At 51.3% G+C, this 12720-nt stretch overlaps 1 protein-coding gene across 1 annotated transcript; it reads right to left on the bottom strand.

Annotated features, from left to right (window-relative positions):
- Window positions 1-601: 601 nt before the first annotated feature.
- On the bottom strand, window positions 602-11812 carry TMEM109 (transmembrane protein 109). Its single transcript, XM_038764482.1, has 4 exons — window positions 11755-11812; window positions 6737-6981; window positions 3821-3923; window positions 602-1886 (listed from the first exon to the last, which is right to left on the bottom strand). Exons 2-4 carry the CDS (start codon window positions 6971-6973, stop codon window positions 1495-1497), a joined length of 732 nt encoding a protein of 243 aa, XP_038620410.1. The 5' UTR covers window positions 6974-6981; window positions 11755-11812; the 3' UTR covers window positions 602-1494.
- Between the last annotated feature and the right edge of the window lie 908 nt (window positions 11813-12720).

The following is a 12720-nucleotide window of genomic DNA, read 5'->3' as shown; positions in this document are numbered from 1 at the left end:
GGGACCTGTGACCTCACTGGGGCAGCAGGAGTTGGGGCTCTGATGGGCTAGCTGGCAAGGGAAGGAATAAGAGAACTCACTCCAGATAAAGATCCCTCCCCGGCGCCCCGGGGATGAGCAGGGTGGGAGAGAGGAGAGAGAAAAAGAAAGCGGGAGGGGATTGGAGTGGGACCTGTGACCTCACTGGGGCAGCAGGAGTTGGGGCTCTGATTGGGCTAGCTGGCAAGGGAAGGAATAAGAGAACTCACTCCAGATAAAGATCCCTCCCCGGCGCCCCGGGGATGAGCAGGGTGGGAAAGAGGAGAGAGAAAAAGAAAGCGGGAGGGGATTGGAGCGGGACCTGTGACCTCACCGGGGCAGCAGGAGTTGGGGCTCTGATGGGCTATGTGGCAAGGGAAGGGATAAGAACTCACTCCAGATAAAAATCCCTCCCTGAAGCCCCAGGGATGAGCAGGGTGGGAGAGAGGAGAGAGAAAAAGAAGGTGGGAGGGGATCGGAGCAGGACCTGTGTCCTCACTGGGGCAGCAGGAGTTGGGGCTCTGATGGGCTATGTGGCAAGGGAAGGGATAAGAGAACTCACTCCAGATAAAGATCCCCCCCCCCACACCGGCGCCCCGGGGATGAGCAGGGTGGGAAAGAGGAGAGAGAAAAAGAAAGCAGGAGGGGATTGGAGCGGGACCTGTGACCTCACAGGGGCAGCAGCAGTTGGGGCTCTGATGGGCTATGTGGCAAGGGAAGGGATAAGAGAACTCACTCCAGATAAAGATCCCTCCCCGGAGCCCCGGGGATGAGCAGGGTGGGAAAGAGGAGAGAGAAAAAGAAACCAGGAGGGGATTGGAGCGGGACCTGTGACCTCACAGGGGCAGCAGGAGTTGGGGCTCTGATGGGCTAGCTGGCAAGGGAAGGGATAAGAGAACTCTCTCCAGATAAAGATCCCTCCCCGGAGCCCGGGGGATGAGCAGGGTGGGAAAGAGGAGAGAGAAAAAGAAAGCGGGAGGGGATTGGAACGGGACCTGTGACCTCACCGGGGCAGCAGGAGTTGGGGCTCTGATGGGCTATGTGGCAAGGGAAGGGATAAGAGAACTCACTCCAGATAAAGATCCCTCCCTGGAGCCCCGGGGATGAGCAGGGTGGGAAACAGGAGAGAGAAAAAGAAGGTGGGAGGGGATTGGAGCGGGACCTGTGACCTCACTGGGGCAGCAGGAGTTGGGGCTCTGATGGGCTAGCTGGCAAGGGAACGGATAAGAGAACTCTCTCCAAATAAAGATCCCTCCCCGGTGCCCCGGGGATGAGCAGGGTGGGAGAGAGGAGAGAGAAAAAGAAGGTGGGAGGGGATTGGAGCAGGACCACCGAAAGGATGGGGCGGCATTAAGGAGCGGACGAGGGGAGGGCGGAAGGCCAGAAGGAAGGAGCTGGAAGCCGCTCGGCTCTTTGGTTTGACGGACGAGAGGTCGTGATGGGCGTCCCTCTCCCTCCACGCCGGCCCGACCGCCCTCACTCTTCGGCGTTCCTGGAGGCCTTGGTGGCCTTCCGCTGACGCCATCGCAGCTCCTCCAGCTGGCGCTCCAGGCCGCGCACCTTGGCCTCCAGCCGCGCGGCACCCGAGGCCCCGCCGCCGCTCAGCCGGCCGAGCAGGGCGTACAGCGTCAGCAGCCCCAGCAGCGCCACGGCACGCGCCGAGGGCTCCGGCACCGTCCGCACCACCGCCACGAAGCCCGCCAGGAAGAGTGCCAGCTTCAGCCCCCACAGGATCCGGCCCAGCACGGCCAGCACTAACCCCAGGAGCAGGGACAGCAGCCAGTAGGCCACCAAGGCTCCCGCCCCCCACAGAAGGAAGGTCTGCACTTGCCCGGGGCTCAGCTGCAGGCCTTCGGTCAAGTAGTCCCCTGGAAAAAAAAAAAGGTGGCACAAGGGTTAACGGGATGGGGCTGCGATCGGGAGACCCGCGGCTCGCCCGGCGTGCCACCTCGGCCGGGCCGAACCTCTCCGGCGTCCTCATTCGCCAGCTGGGGACTCGACACCTGTTCTCCCTCCCTGTTTCGATGGTGAGCCCCGAGTGGGATGGGGATCGGGACCGCTCTGATTGTGCTCGCTATAAGTGCCCCAATGTACGTATAGTGTACGTTTAGTGAGCGTTTACACAGAGTGAGCGTTTAACATGTTTTGTTTTTGTTGTCTGTCTCCCCCTTCTAGACTGTGAGCCCGTTGTTGGGTAAGGACCGTCTCTACGTATTGCCGACTTGTCCTTCCCAAGCGCTGCACACAGTAAGCGCTCAATAAATACGATTGACTGATCACCTCCTCCAAGAGGCCTTCCCAGACTGAGCCCCCCTTTTCCGCTCCTCCTCCCCACCTCCTTCCCCTCCCCACAGCACCTGCATATATGTTTGTATGGATTTATTACTCTATTTTACTTGTACATATTTGATATTCTTTTTATTTTGTTAATGATGTGCATCTAGCTTTATTTCTATTTGTTCTGACGACTTGACACCTGTCCACATATTTTGTTTTGTCATCTGTCTCCCCCTTCTAGACTGTGAGCCCGTTGTTGGGTAGGGACCGCCTCTATATGTTGCCCACTTGTACTTCCCAAGCGCTTGGTACAGTGTTCTGCACACAGTAAGCGCTCAATAAATACGACTGAATGAATGAATGAATTGTGCTCGCTATAAGTACCCCAACGTACATACAGTGCATGTTTAATAACAGTGTACGTTTAGTAGTAAGCGTTTACATGTAGTGAGCGTTTCACATGTTTTGTTTTTGTTGTCTGTCTCCCCCTTCTAGACTGTGAGCCCGTTGTTGGGTAGGGACCGCCTCTATATGTTGCCCACTTGTACTTCCCAAGCGCTTAGTACAATGCTCTGCACACAGTAAGCGCTCAATAAATATGACTGAATGAATGAATTGTGCGCGCTGTGAGTACCCCAACGTACATACAGTGTATGTTTAGTAAGCATTTACATGTAGTGAGCGTTTCACATGTTTTGTTTCTGTTGTCTGTCTCCCCCTTCTAGACTTTGAGCCCGTTGCTGGGTAGGGACCGTCTCTAGATGTTGCCGACTTGTACTTCCCAAGCGCTTAGTACAGTGCTCTGCACACAGTAAGTGCTCAATAAATACGATGGAATGAATGAAAGTATCGGGATTCCCAGAAAGGAGGGGAAGCTGACTGACCCAGAGGAAAAATCATTCCAGAGGGGCTTTTCGGTGAGGGAAGGAAGTGGGGCGAGCCCCTCCAAAAGAATGAGTCCCCCTCCACTCCCGGGGCCCCAGCAGGTTTGCGGGAAGGGAAGCCGGGGAAGAGAGAAGCAGCGTGGCTTAGCGGAAAGAGCATAGGCTTGGGAGTCAGAGGACGTGGGTTCTAATCCTGGTTCCGCCACTTGTCTGCTGTGTGACCTTGGGTAAGTCACTTCTCTGGGCCTCAGTTACCTCATCTGTAAAATGGAGATTAAAACTGTGAGCCTCACACTGGACATGATTACTCTATATCTACCCCTGTGCTTACAACAGTGCTTGGCACTTAACAAATACCACAATAATAATAATAATTATTATTATTATTAAGAGAGATACTTCTGTGATGATCTGGACGGCCTTCTCTCTGTTCTAAACAAGCCCAACTGAATAGGCAGGCTGTCGTTTCACTCCAGACTGTAAGCTCTTTATGGGCAGGGAATGTGTCTCCTAATTCTGTTGGATTGTATATTCTCCCAAAGAGCTTATTACAGTGCTCTGCGCATAGTAAGCGCTCAATAAATAACAGATGGAACAGGACAAGTGCCGGCTTGAACAGCTGGGCGGTCCCCAGTACTTACCGTTGAGCCCCAGGGCATTGAGGAGCTGGGCAGAGATCCCGGATAATGCAAAGAAAGCCACGGAAATGGCAGAAGATATGGCCCACAGTACCTGAGTCAGGGTCTGAGGAGAGAGATGAGGGGAAAAGGGGTTTTCAATAATGCTGTTCTTCTCTAACACCCTACTACATGTATAAATGTTTGCACATATTTATTACTCTATTTATTCACTTATTTTACTTGTACCTATCTATTCTATTTAGTTTATTTTGTTAGTATGTTTGGTTTTGTTCTCTGTCTCCCCCTTCTAGACTGTGAGCCCACTGTTGGGTAGGGACTGTCTCTAGATGTTGCCAGCTTGGACTTCCCAAGCGCTTAGTACGGTGCTCTGCACACAGTAAGCGCTCAATAAATACAACTGATTGATTGATTACTACTACTACTACTAATAATAATGATGGCGTTTATTAAGCGCTTACTATGTGCAAAGCACTGTTCTAAGCGTTGGGGAGGTTACAAGGTGATCAGGTTGTCCCACGGGGGGCTCGCAGTCTTCACCCCCATTTTACAGATGAGGGAACTGAGGCCCAGAGAAGTGACTTGCCCAAAGTCACACAGGTGACACTTGGGGGAGCCGGGATTTGAACCCATGACCTCTGACTCCAAAGCCCGGGATCTTTCCACTGAGCCACGCTGCTTCTCTAGGTGTTGGGGAGTGGGTAAGGTCAGATGGAGGGGTGCAAGATAAGCCCTCCCTATGGGCAAGGCGCTGTACGATAAGCGTTAAAAGCGCAGTCCCTGCCCTCCAGAGCTTACAGTCGGCCGGGCCAACCCTCTGTGGTGTTTGTCCTTCTTAATCAATCAATCAATCAATCAATTGTATTTATTGAGCGCTTACTGTGTGCAGAGCACTGTACTAAGCGCTTGGGAAGTACAAGTTGGCAACACATAGAGACGGTCCCTACCCAACAGTGGGCTCACAGTCTAGAAGGGGGTGACAGACAACAAAACCAAACATATTAACAAAATAAAATAGACTAGATATGTACAAGTAAAATAAATAGAGTAATAAATACGTACAAACATATATACATATATACAGAGAAGCAGCGTGGCTCAGTGGAAAGAGCCCGGGCTTTGGAGTCAGAGGTCATGGGTTCGAATCCCGGCTCTGCCACAAGTCTGCTGTGTGACCTTGGGCAAGTCACTTCACTTCTCCGAGCCTCAGTTCCCTCATCTGGAAAAATGGGGATGAAGGCTGTGAGCCCCCAGTGGGACAACTTGTTCACATTGTATCCCCCCCAGCGCTTAGAACAGTGCTTTGCACATAGTAAGCGCTTAACAAATGCCATCATTATCATTATTATTATTATTATATACAGGTGCTGTGGGGAAGGGAAGGAGGTAAGGCGGGAGGGATGGTTCCCAGACTGAGCCCTGTCCCTCCTCTCCCCCTCGTCCCCCCTCCATCCCCCCATATTACCTCCTTCCCTTCCCCACAGCACCTGTATATATGTATATATGTTTGTACATATTTATTACTCTATTTATTTATTTACTTATTTTACTTGTACATATCTATTCTATTTATTTTATTTTGTTAGTATGTTTGGTTTTGTTCTCTGTCTTCCCCTTTTAGACTGTGAGCCCACTGTTGGGCAGGGACTGTCTCTATATGTTGCCAATTTGTACTTCCCAAGCGCTTAGTACAGTGCTCAATAAATACGATTGATGATGATGATGAGAGGAAGGAGGGGGCTCAGTGTGGGAAGGCCTCCTGGAGGAGGTGAGCTCTCAGTAGGGCCTTGAAGGGGGGAAGAGAGCAAGCTTGGCGGATGTAGGGGGGAGGGAAGGGCATTCCAGGCCAGAGGGTGTATGGCGGATGTGTAGCGGGCCAAAAGCGAGTAAAATTGAGGAGCGGGACGTTCCCCAATACTACAGGTGCGAGGTCCAATTCTTAGGCTCCATCGTCACCTCCAAGACCTTTCCCCTGTGGCGGATCGCCCTGGCGGGCCCACCCCGCTTCCCTCGGCTCTCCTCCCGCTGTCCCGAGGTGACCCTTGGGTACCGGCCATCTCAAGGTCAAAAGCTATCTCGTGACCACCTGAGCCAGCAGGCGGAACTCGGAAGTGAGGGTGGGATACGGCCCCCACGACCAAATCTGCTAGATTGACAGCCCAAGCTGGGAATACAGAAGGTGTCCCTCACCCCCGTGCCAATCAAATTAGGTATGGAGGAGGCGGGGAGGGCAGAGATTAGATAGACTGAGGCAGGAAGCTGGAATGGCCTAGGGCCACAGGCAATAAATACCTGTCGCCTCTGACCTTCGGGGTCAGAACACCAGGACACGCAGCAGCAGGAGCTGCCGCTGCAGCCACAGCAGCCCACGTGTCTCTCCCTGCCCAGAAGGCCAGATGCCCGCTCTACAACCAGAACCAACACACTGAGGCAAGGGCCGCGGGATGGGTGAGTGTCTCGTGGGTGGGACCCAGGTATCCCGCTGCTGATGGGAATTATGAGTGGATTCCTCCCATGTAGGGAGAGCACACTGTGAGAGCTAGCCGCCCACCACGTGTGCGGGGAATGGAATGAATTCTTCCCATGTGGGAAAGTAAGTGGATTCTTCCCGAGTGGGAAGTGCACATGGGTGAGAGTTAACCAACTCACCCACGTGCGATTAACGGATGATTGTGTTCCTCCCGTGCAGGGAAGCTCTAATATTGCTAATTGATTATATTCCTCCCGAAAGGGAAGCTCAATCCATTGCGCCTAAACAATTACATAAATTCAATTCACCTCGCGGAATCAATTTTATATAAAACTTAGGCTTTCCGTCCCCGGCCTCTCTCTCTCTCGCCTCGCCGATCACTGAACGAACCCGTCCCCGGACGACGGGTGACACCCGCCCGCCGAGGTAGCCGGCGACCCCCTCCTCACCTCGGCCACCAAGCTCCAGGTCTCCGGCCCGATCCAGGCCTCCAGGGTCTCCCGGACGGACCGCCCCGCCTGCGACAGGAAGTCAGGAGGGACGTTCGCTTTCTGCCGCCCGGCGGAGGGAAAGTCGTGCTGGGGGCTCGCCGGGGCCGCGGCCAGTAGGATGAAGGTCACCAGGAGCGGCCCGGTCCCCGGCCGCGCCGGCCACATCCTCGGGCACCGGCTGCCCCGTGGAGTCATCGTTCCGCCTTCGGGGCAGGACAGGAAACAGGGGTGAGCAGGCTGGGCAAACCTAACCAACAAGCGCTCAATACCGTGCCAACTTTTCCCTCTCTTCCTCCCCATCCCCCCCGCCCTACCTCCTTCCCGCAGCACTTGCATATATATATTGGTACAGATTTACTACTCTATTTTACTTGTACACATTTACTATTCTATTTAATTTGTTAATGATGTGTTAATTAATGATTTTTAGACTGTGAGCCCACTGGTGGGTAGGGACTGTCTCTATATGTTGCCAACTTGGACTTCCCAAACGCTTAGTACAGTGCTCTGCACACAGTAAGCGCTCAATAAATACGATTGATGATGATGATGTGCACCTAACTTTAATTCTCTTTGTTCGGACAATTTTGACACCTGTCTACATGTTTTGTTTTATTGTCTGTCTCCCCCTTCTACACAGTGAGCCCGTTGTTGGGCAGGGACGGTCTCTATATGTTGCCGACTTGTACTTCCCAAGTGCTTAGTACAGTGCTATGCACACAGTAAACGCTCAATAAATACGATTGAATGAATCCTCTCCCCCTCCTCCCCATCTCCATCCCCCCGCCTTACCTCTTTCCCTTCCCCACAGCACCTGTATATATGTATATATGTTTGTACGCATTTATTACTCTATTTTACTTGTACATATTTATTCTATTTATTTTATTTTGTTAATATCTTTTGTTTTGTTCTCCATCTCCCCCTTCTAGACTGTGAGCCCACTGTTGGGTAGGGACCGTCTCTCTATGTTGCCAACTTGTACTTCCCAAGTGCTTAGTACAGTGCTCTGCACACAGTAAATGCTCAATAAATACGATTGAATGAATCCTCTCCCCCTCCTCCCCATCTCCATCCCCCCGCCTTACCTCCTTCCCTTCCCCACAGCACCTGTATATATGTATATATGGTTGTACGCATTTATTACTCTATTTATTTTACTTGTACATATTTATTCTATTTATTTTATTTTGTTAATATCTTTTGTTTTGTTCTCCACTTCCCCCTTCTAGACTGTGAGCCCACTGTTGGGTAGGGACCGTCTCTCTATGTTGCCAACTTGTACTTCCCAAGAGCTTAGTACAGTGCTCTGCACACAGTAAGCGCTCAATAAATACGATTGAATGAATGAATACCATTACCTACTGGATAGACAAACTCTTCCCCTTCCCTGGGAAGTCTGATTAGATCCCTCAGTAGGTATCGGGGTGACAGGGTGATGATCCCAGGGAAGACCTTGCCCAAACTGGGGAGTCTCTGTTTCTCCTTCTGTGCTCCCCCGGGACTCTTCCAGGTCCGAACCCGCAGGGGAAGGAACGGGGGGCCAAGTTCGCAATCAGCTCGGAGGGCGTGGGAGGTTGGACTGTGAGCTCATTCATTCATTCATCTGTATTTATTGAGCGTTTACTGTGTGCACAGCCCCGTACTAAGCGCCTGGAAAGTACAATTTGGCAACAAAATAGAGCATTTGTTAAGTGCTTACTATCTGCCAAGCACTGTTCTAAAGCCAGGGTAGATACAAGGTAATCAGGTTGGACCCGGCCACGATCCCACATAGGGCTCACAGTCTTACATCGGAGGAAAAACGGAGTTAATCCCCATTTTACAAATGGGGTAACTGAGGCACAGAGAAACTAAGTGACTTGCCCAGGTCGCGCAGCAGACAGGTTCCGAGTCGGGATCGGAACCCAGGTCCTCTGCCTCTCAGGCCCGTGATCTTCCCACTAGGCCACGCTGCTACTCCCCCTCGTCCCCCTCTCCATCCCCCTCATCTTACCTCCTTCCCTTCCCCACAGCACCTGTATATATGTATATATGTTTGTACATATTTATTACTCTATTTATTTATTTATTTTACTTGTACCTATTCTATTTATTTTATTTTGTTAGTATGTTTGGTTTTGTTCTCTGTCTCCCCCTTCTAGACTGTGAGCCTACTGTTGGGTAGGGACTGTCTCTATATGTTGCCAACCTGTACTTCCCAAGCGCTTAGTCCAGTGCTCTGCACACAGTAAGCGCTCAATAAATACGACTGATTACTTACTGAGGCCGTGAGCCCAAGCAAATCATTGAATTTCTCCGAGCCTTAATTTCCCCAGCTGCAAAATGGGGCAAACGGTACAAACATGTTGTAATAATAATAATAATAATGATGGTTGTAAAGGTCTGTGGTCAGGATGAACTATAAAAAAGCTTTTAAGATCACTTTTGTGCCTACCCAGCACGCCGGGAGCGGGAGGACAGGGAGCAGAGGGTGGGATGGTTCACCGCTGTAGCTCCAGGGAGTTTCCACGATTCATACCTGCAGTTTAGATTCCCCAACCACCCCTCCCCATCGACCCCCGGCCCACGTCATTCCCCGGGCCTGGAATGCCCTCCCCCTGCCCATCCGCCAAGCTAGCTCTCTTCCTCCCTTCAAGGCCCTACTGAGAGCTCACCTCCTCCAGGAGGCCTTCCCAGACTGAGCCCCTTCCTTCCTCTCCCCCTCGTCTCCCTCTCCATCCCCCCATCTTACCTCCTTCCCTTCCCCACAGCACCTGTATATATGTATATATGGTTGTACATATTTTTTTACTCTATTTATTTATTTTACTTGTACATATCTATTCTATTTATTTTATTTTGTTAGTATGTTTGGTTTTGTTCTCTGTCTCCCCCTTTTAGACTGTGAGCCCACTGTTGGGTAGGGACTGTCTCTATATGTTGCCAATTTGTACTTCCCAAGCGCTTAGTACAGTGCTCTGCACATAGTAAGCGCTCAATAAATACGATTGATGATGATGATGATGAAACGGCCAAGTGTCCGGCCTTTCCCCGGTAATCCCGGGGCCCCTTCCAGGAACCCTAGCCCTTTAGCAGGCGTCGGAAGGGAGGCTACCATCTGGCCTCGACTGGAAGAACGGCTAGGTCCGGGGCCTGGAATGCAACCGGAGGAGGAAGACTCAGCCTTGGATCCACCAGGACTTCCTCCCCAAATCCCGGATTTGGGATCTTTCGAGCGGCTGCGATGCACACTGAGACCAGGATGGAGGTAGATTGGCGCTAACTCTGCTTTATTATAATAATAATGGCATTTATTAAGCACTTACTATGTGCAAACCACCGTTCTAAGCTCTGGGGAGGTTACAGGGTGATCAGGTTGTCCCACGGGGGCTCACAGTCTTCATCCCCATTTTACAGATGAGGGAACTGGGGCACAGAGAAGTGAAGTGACTTGCCCAAAGTCACACGGCTGACAATTGGCAGAGCCGGGATTTGAATCCATGAACTCTGACTCCAAAGCCCGGGCTCTTTCCACTGCTCCATGCTGCTTCTCTGTCCTCTCCCAAGTGCTCAGTAAAGTGCTCTATGCGCAGTAAGCACTCCATTCATTCATATTTACTGAGCACTTACTGTGTGCACAGCACTGTTCTAAGCGCTTAATAATAATAATGGTACTTTCATTCATTCATTCAATCGTATTTATTGAGCGCTTAGTGTGTGCAGAGCACTGTACTAAGCGCTTGGGAAGTACAAGTTGGCAACATATAGAGATGGTCCCTACCCAACAGTGGGCTCACAGTCTAGACGGGGGGGGGACAGACAACAAAACATATTAACAAAATAAAATAAATAGAATAAATATGTACAAATAAAATAGAGTAATAAATATGTACAAACATATATACATACGTACAAACATACATACGTACAAACATATATACATACGTACAAACATATATACTTACTATACTAATTGTTATGAGCTTACTATGTGCCAAGCTCTGTTCTAAGCGCTGGGGCAGATACAAGTTAATCAGATTAGACACAGTCCTTGCTCCCACACAGCTCCCAGTCTTCATCCCCATTTTACAGATGAGGGAACTGAGGCTCGGAGAAGTGAAGTGACTTGCCCAAGGTCACACTGCAGACATGTGGCAGAGCTGGAATTCAAACCCATGACCTCTGACTCCCAAGCCCGGCCTCTTTCCACTGAGCCACGCTACTTCTCAAAATAATAATGTCAGTATTTGTTAAGCGCCTACTATGCGCCAAAGCACTGTTCTAAACGCTGGGGTAGATACAAGGTGATCAGGTTGTTCCACGTGGGGCTCACAGGCTTCATCCCCATTTTACAGATGAGGGAACTGAGGCTCAGAGAAGTGAAGTGACTTGCCTAAGGTCACACAGCAGACATGTGGCAGAGCCGGGATTCAAACCCGTGACCTTTGACTCCCAAGCCCGGGCTCTTTCCACTGAGCCACGCTGCTTCTCAAAATAATAATGCCAGTATTTGTTAAGCGCCTACTATGCACCAAGCACTGTTCTAAGCGCTGGGGTAGATGCAAGGTAATCAGGTTGTTCCACGTGGGGCTCCCAGTCTTCATCCCCATTTTACAGATGAGGGAACTGAGGCTCAGAGAAGTGAAGTGACTTGCCCAAGGTCACACAGCAGACTTGTGGTGGAGCTGGGATTCGAACCCACGACCTCTGACTCCCAAGCCCGGCCTCTTTCCACTGAGCCACGCTGCTTCTCAAAATAATAATGTCAGTATTTGTTAAGCGCTTACTATGCGCCAAGCACTGTTCTAAACGCTGGGGTAGATGCAAAGTGATCAGGTTGTTCCACGTGGGGCTCCCAGTCTTCATCCCCAACCTGATGACGACGTATGTGTCCCGGCGCTCAGAACAGTGCCGGGCCCGTACTAAACGGTAATAGATGGGATCAGTCACCCATATTCCCCCCCCCCGGGCCGCCTCCTCCAGGCCGCACTCACCAGGGCCGGGCGTGCTCCGCTCCGCGGGTCCTGCTGGGCTCCCCTCTGCGCATGCGCAGCCGAGGAGCCCGCTCTCCAGCGCCGCCGCGGGGCCGGCGCATGCGCAGCCGAGGAGCTCGCTCTCCAGCGCCGCCGCGCGGCCGGCGCATGCGCAGCGCGTCCACACCCTCCGGCCGGCCGGCCCCTCCTTCGTGCGTGCGTGCGTGCGCCCATTCATTCATTCATGCAGTCGTCAGTCGTTCGTTCATTCATTCAGTCAGTCAGTCGGTCAGTCGTTCGTTCATTCACCCATCCATCATCCAGTCAGTCATTCAGTCAGTCGTTCGTTCATTCACTCGGTCAGTCGTTCGTCCGTCCATCCATCCAGTCAGTCGTTCATTCATTCAGTCAGTCAGTCGTTCGTCGGTTCGTTCGTTCATTCATTCAGTCGTTCGTTCATTCATTCATCCAGTCAGTCGTTCGTTCGTGCATTCATCCAGTCAGTCGTTCGTTCATTCAGTCAGTCGTTCGTTCATTCAGTCAGTCGTTCGTTCATTCATTCATCCATCCAGTCAGCCAGTCGTTCGTTCAGTCATTCAGTCATTCAGTCGTTCGTTCATTCATTCATCCATCCAGTCAGTCGTTCGCTCATTCATTCATTCATTCAGTCGTTGGTTCGTTCAGTCAGTCGTTCGTCCGTTCGTTCATTCAGTCAGTCCTTCGTTCATTCATTCATCCATCCAGTCAGTCAGTCGTTCGTTCAGTCATTCAGTCATTCAGTCGTTCGTTCATTCTTCCATCCATCTATCCAGTCAGTCAGTCATTCAGTCAGTCGTTCGTCCATTCATTCATTCATTCAGTCAGTCGTTCGTTCATCCATCCATCCAGTCAGTCAGTCGTTCATTCATTCATTCAGTCAGTCGTTAGTCCGTTCATTCATTCAGTCGGTCACTTGTCCGTTCATTCATTCAGTCGTTCGTTCATCCA

The sequence above is a fragment of the Tachyglossus aculeatus genome, chromosome 22, assembly GCF_015852505.1.
Source record: "Tachyglossus aculeatus isolate mTacAcu1 chromosome 22, mTacAcu1.pri, whole genome shotgun sequence".
Taxonomy (NCBI): domain Eukaryota; kingdom Metazoa; phylum Chordata; class Mammalia; order Monotremata; family Tachyglossidae; genus Tachyglossus; species Tachyglossus aculeatus.
The sequence above is the reverse complement of the archived record's forward strand: the minus strand, read 5'-3'. Positions and strand labels throughout refer to the sequence as shown.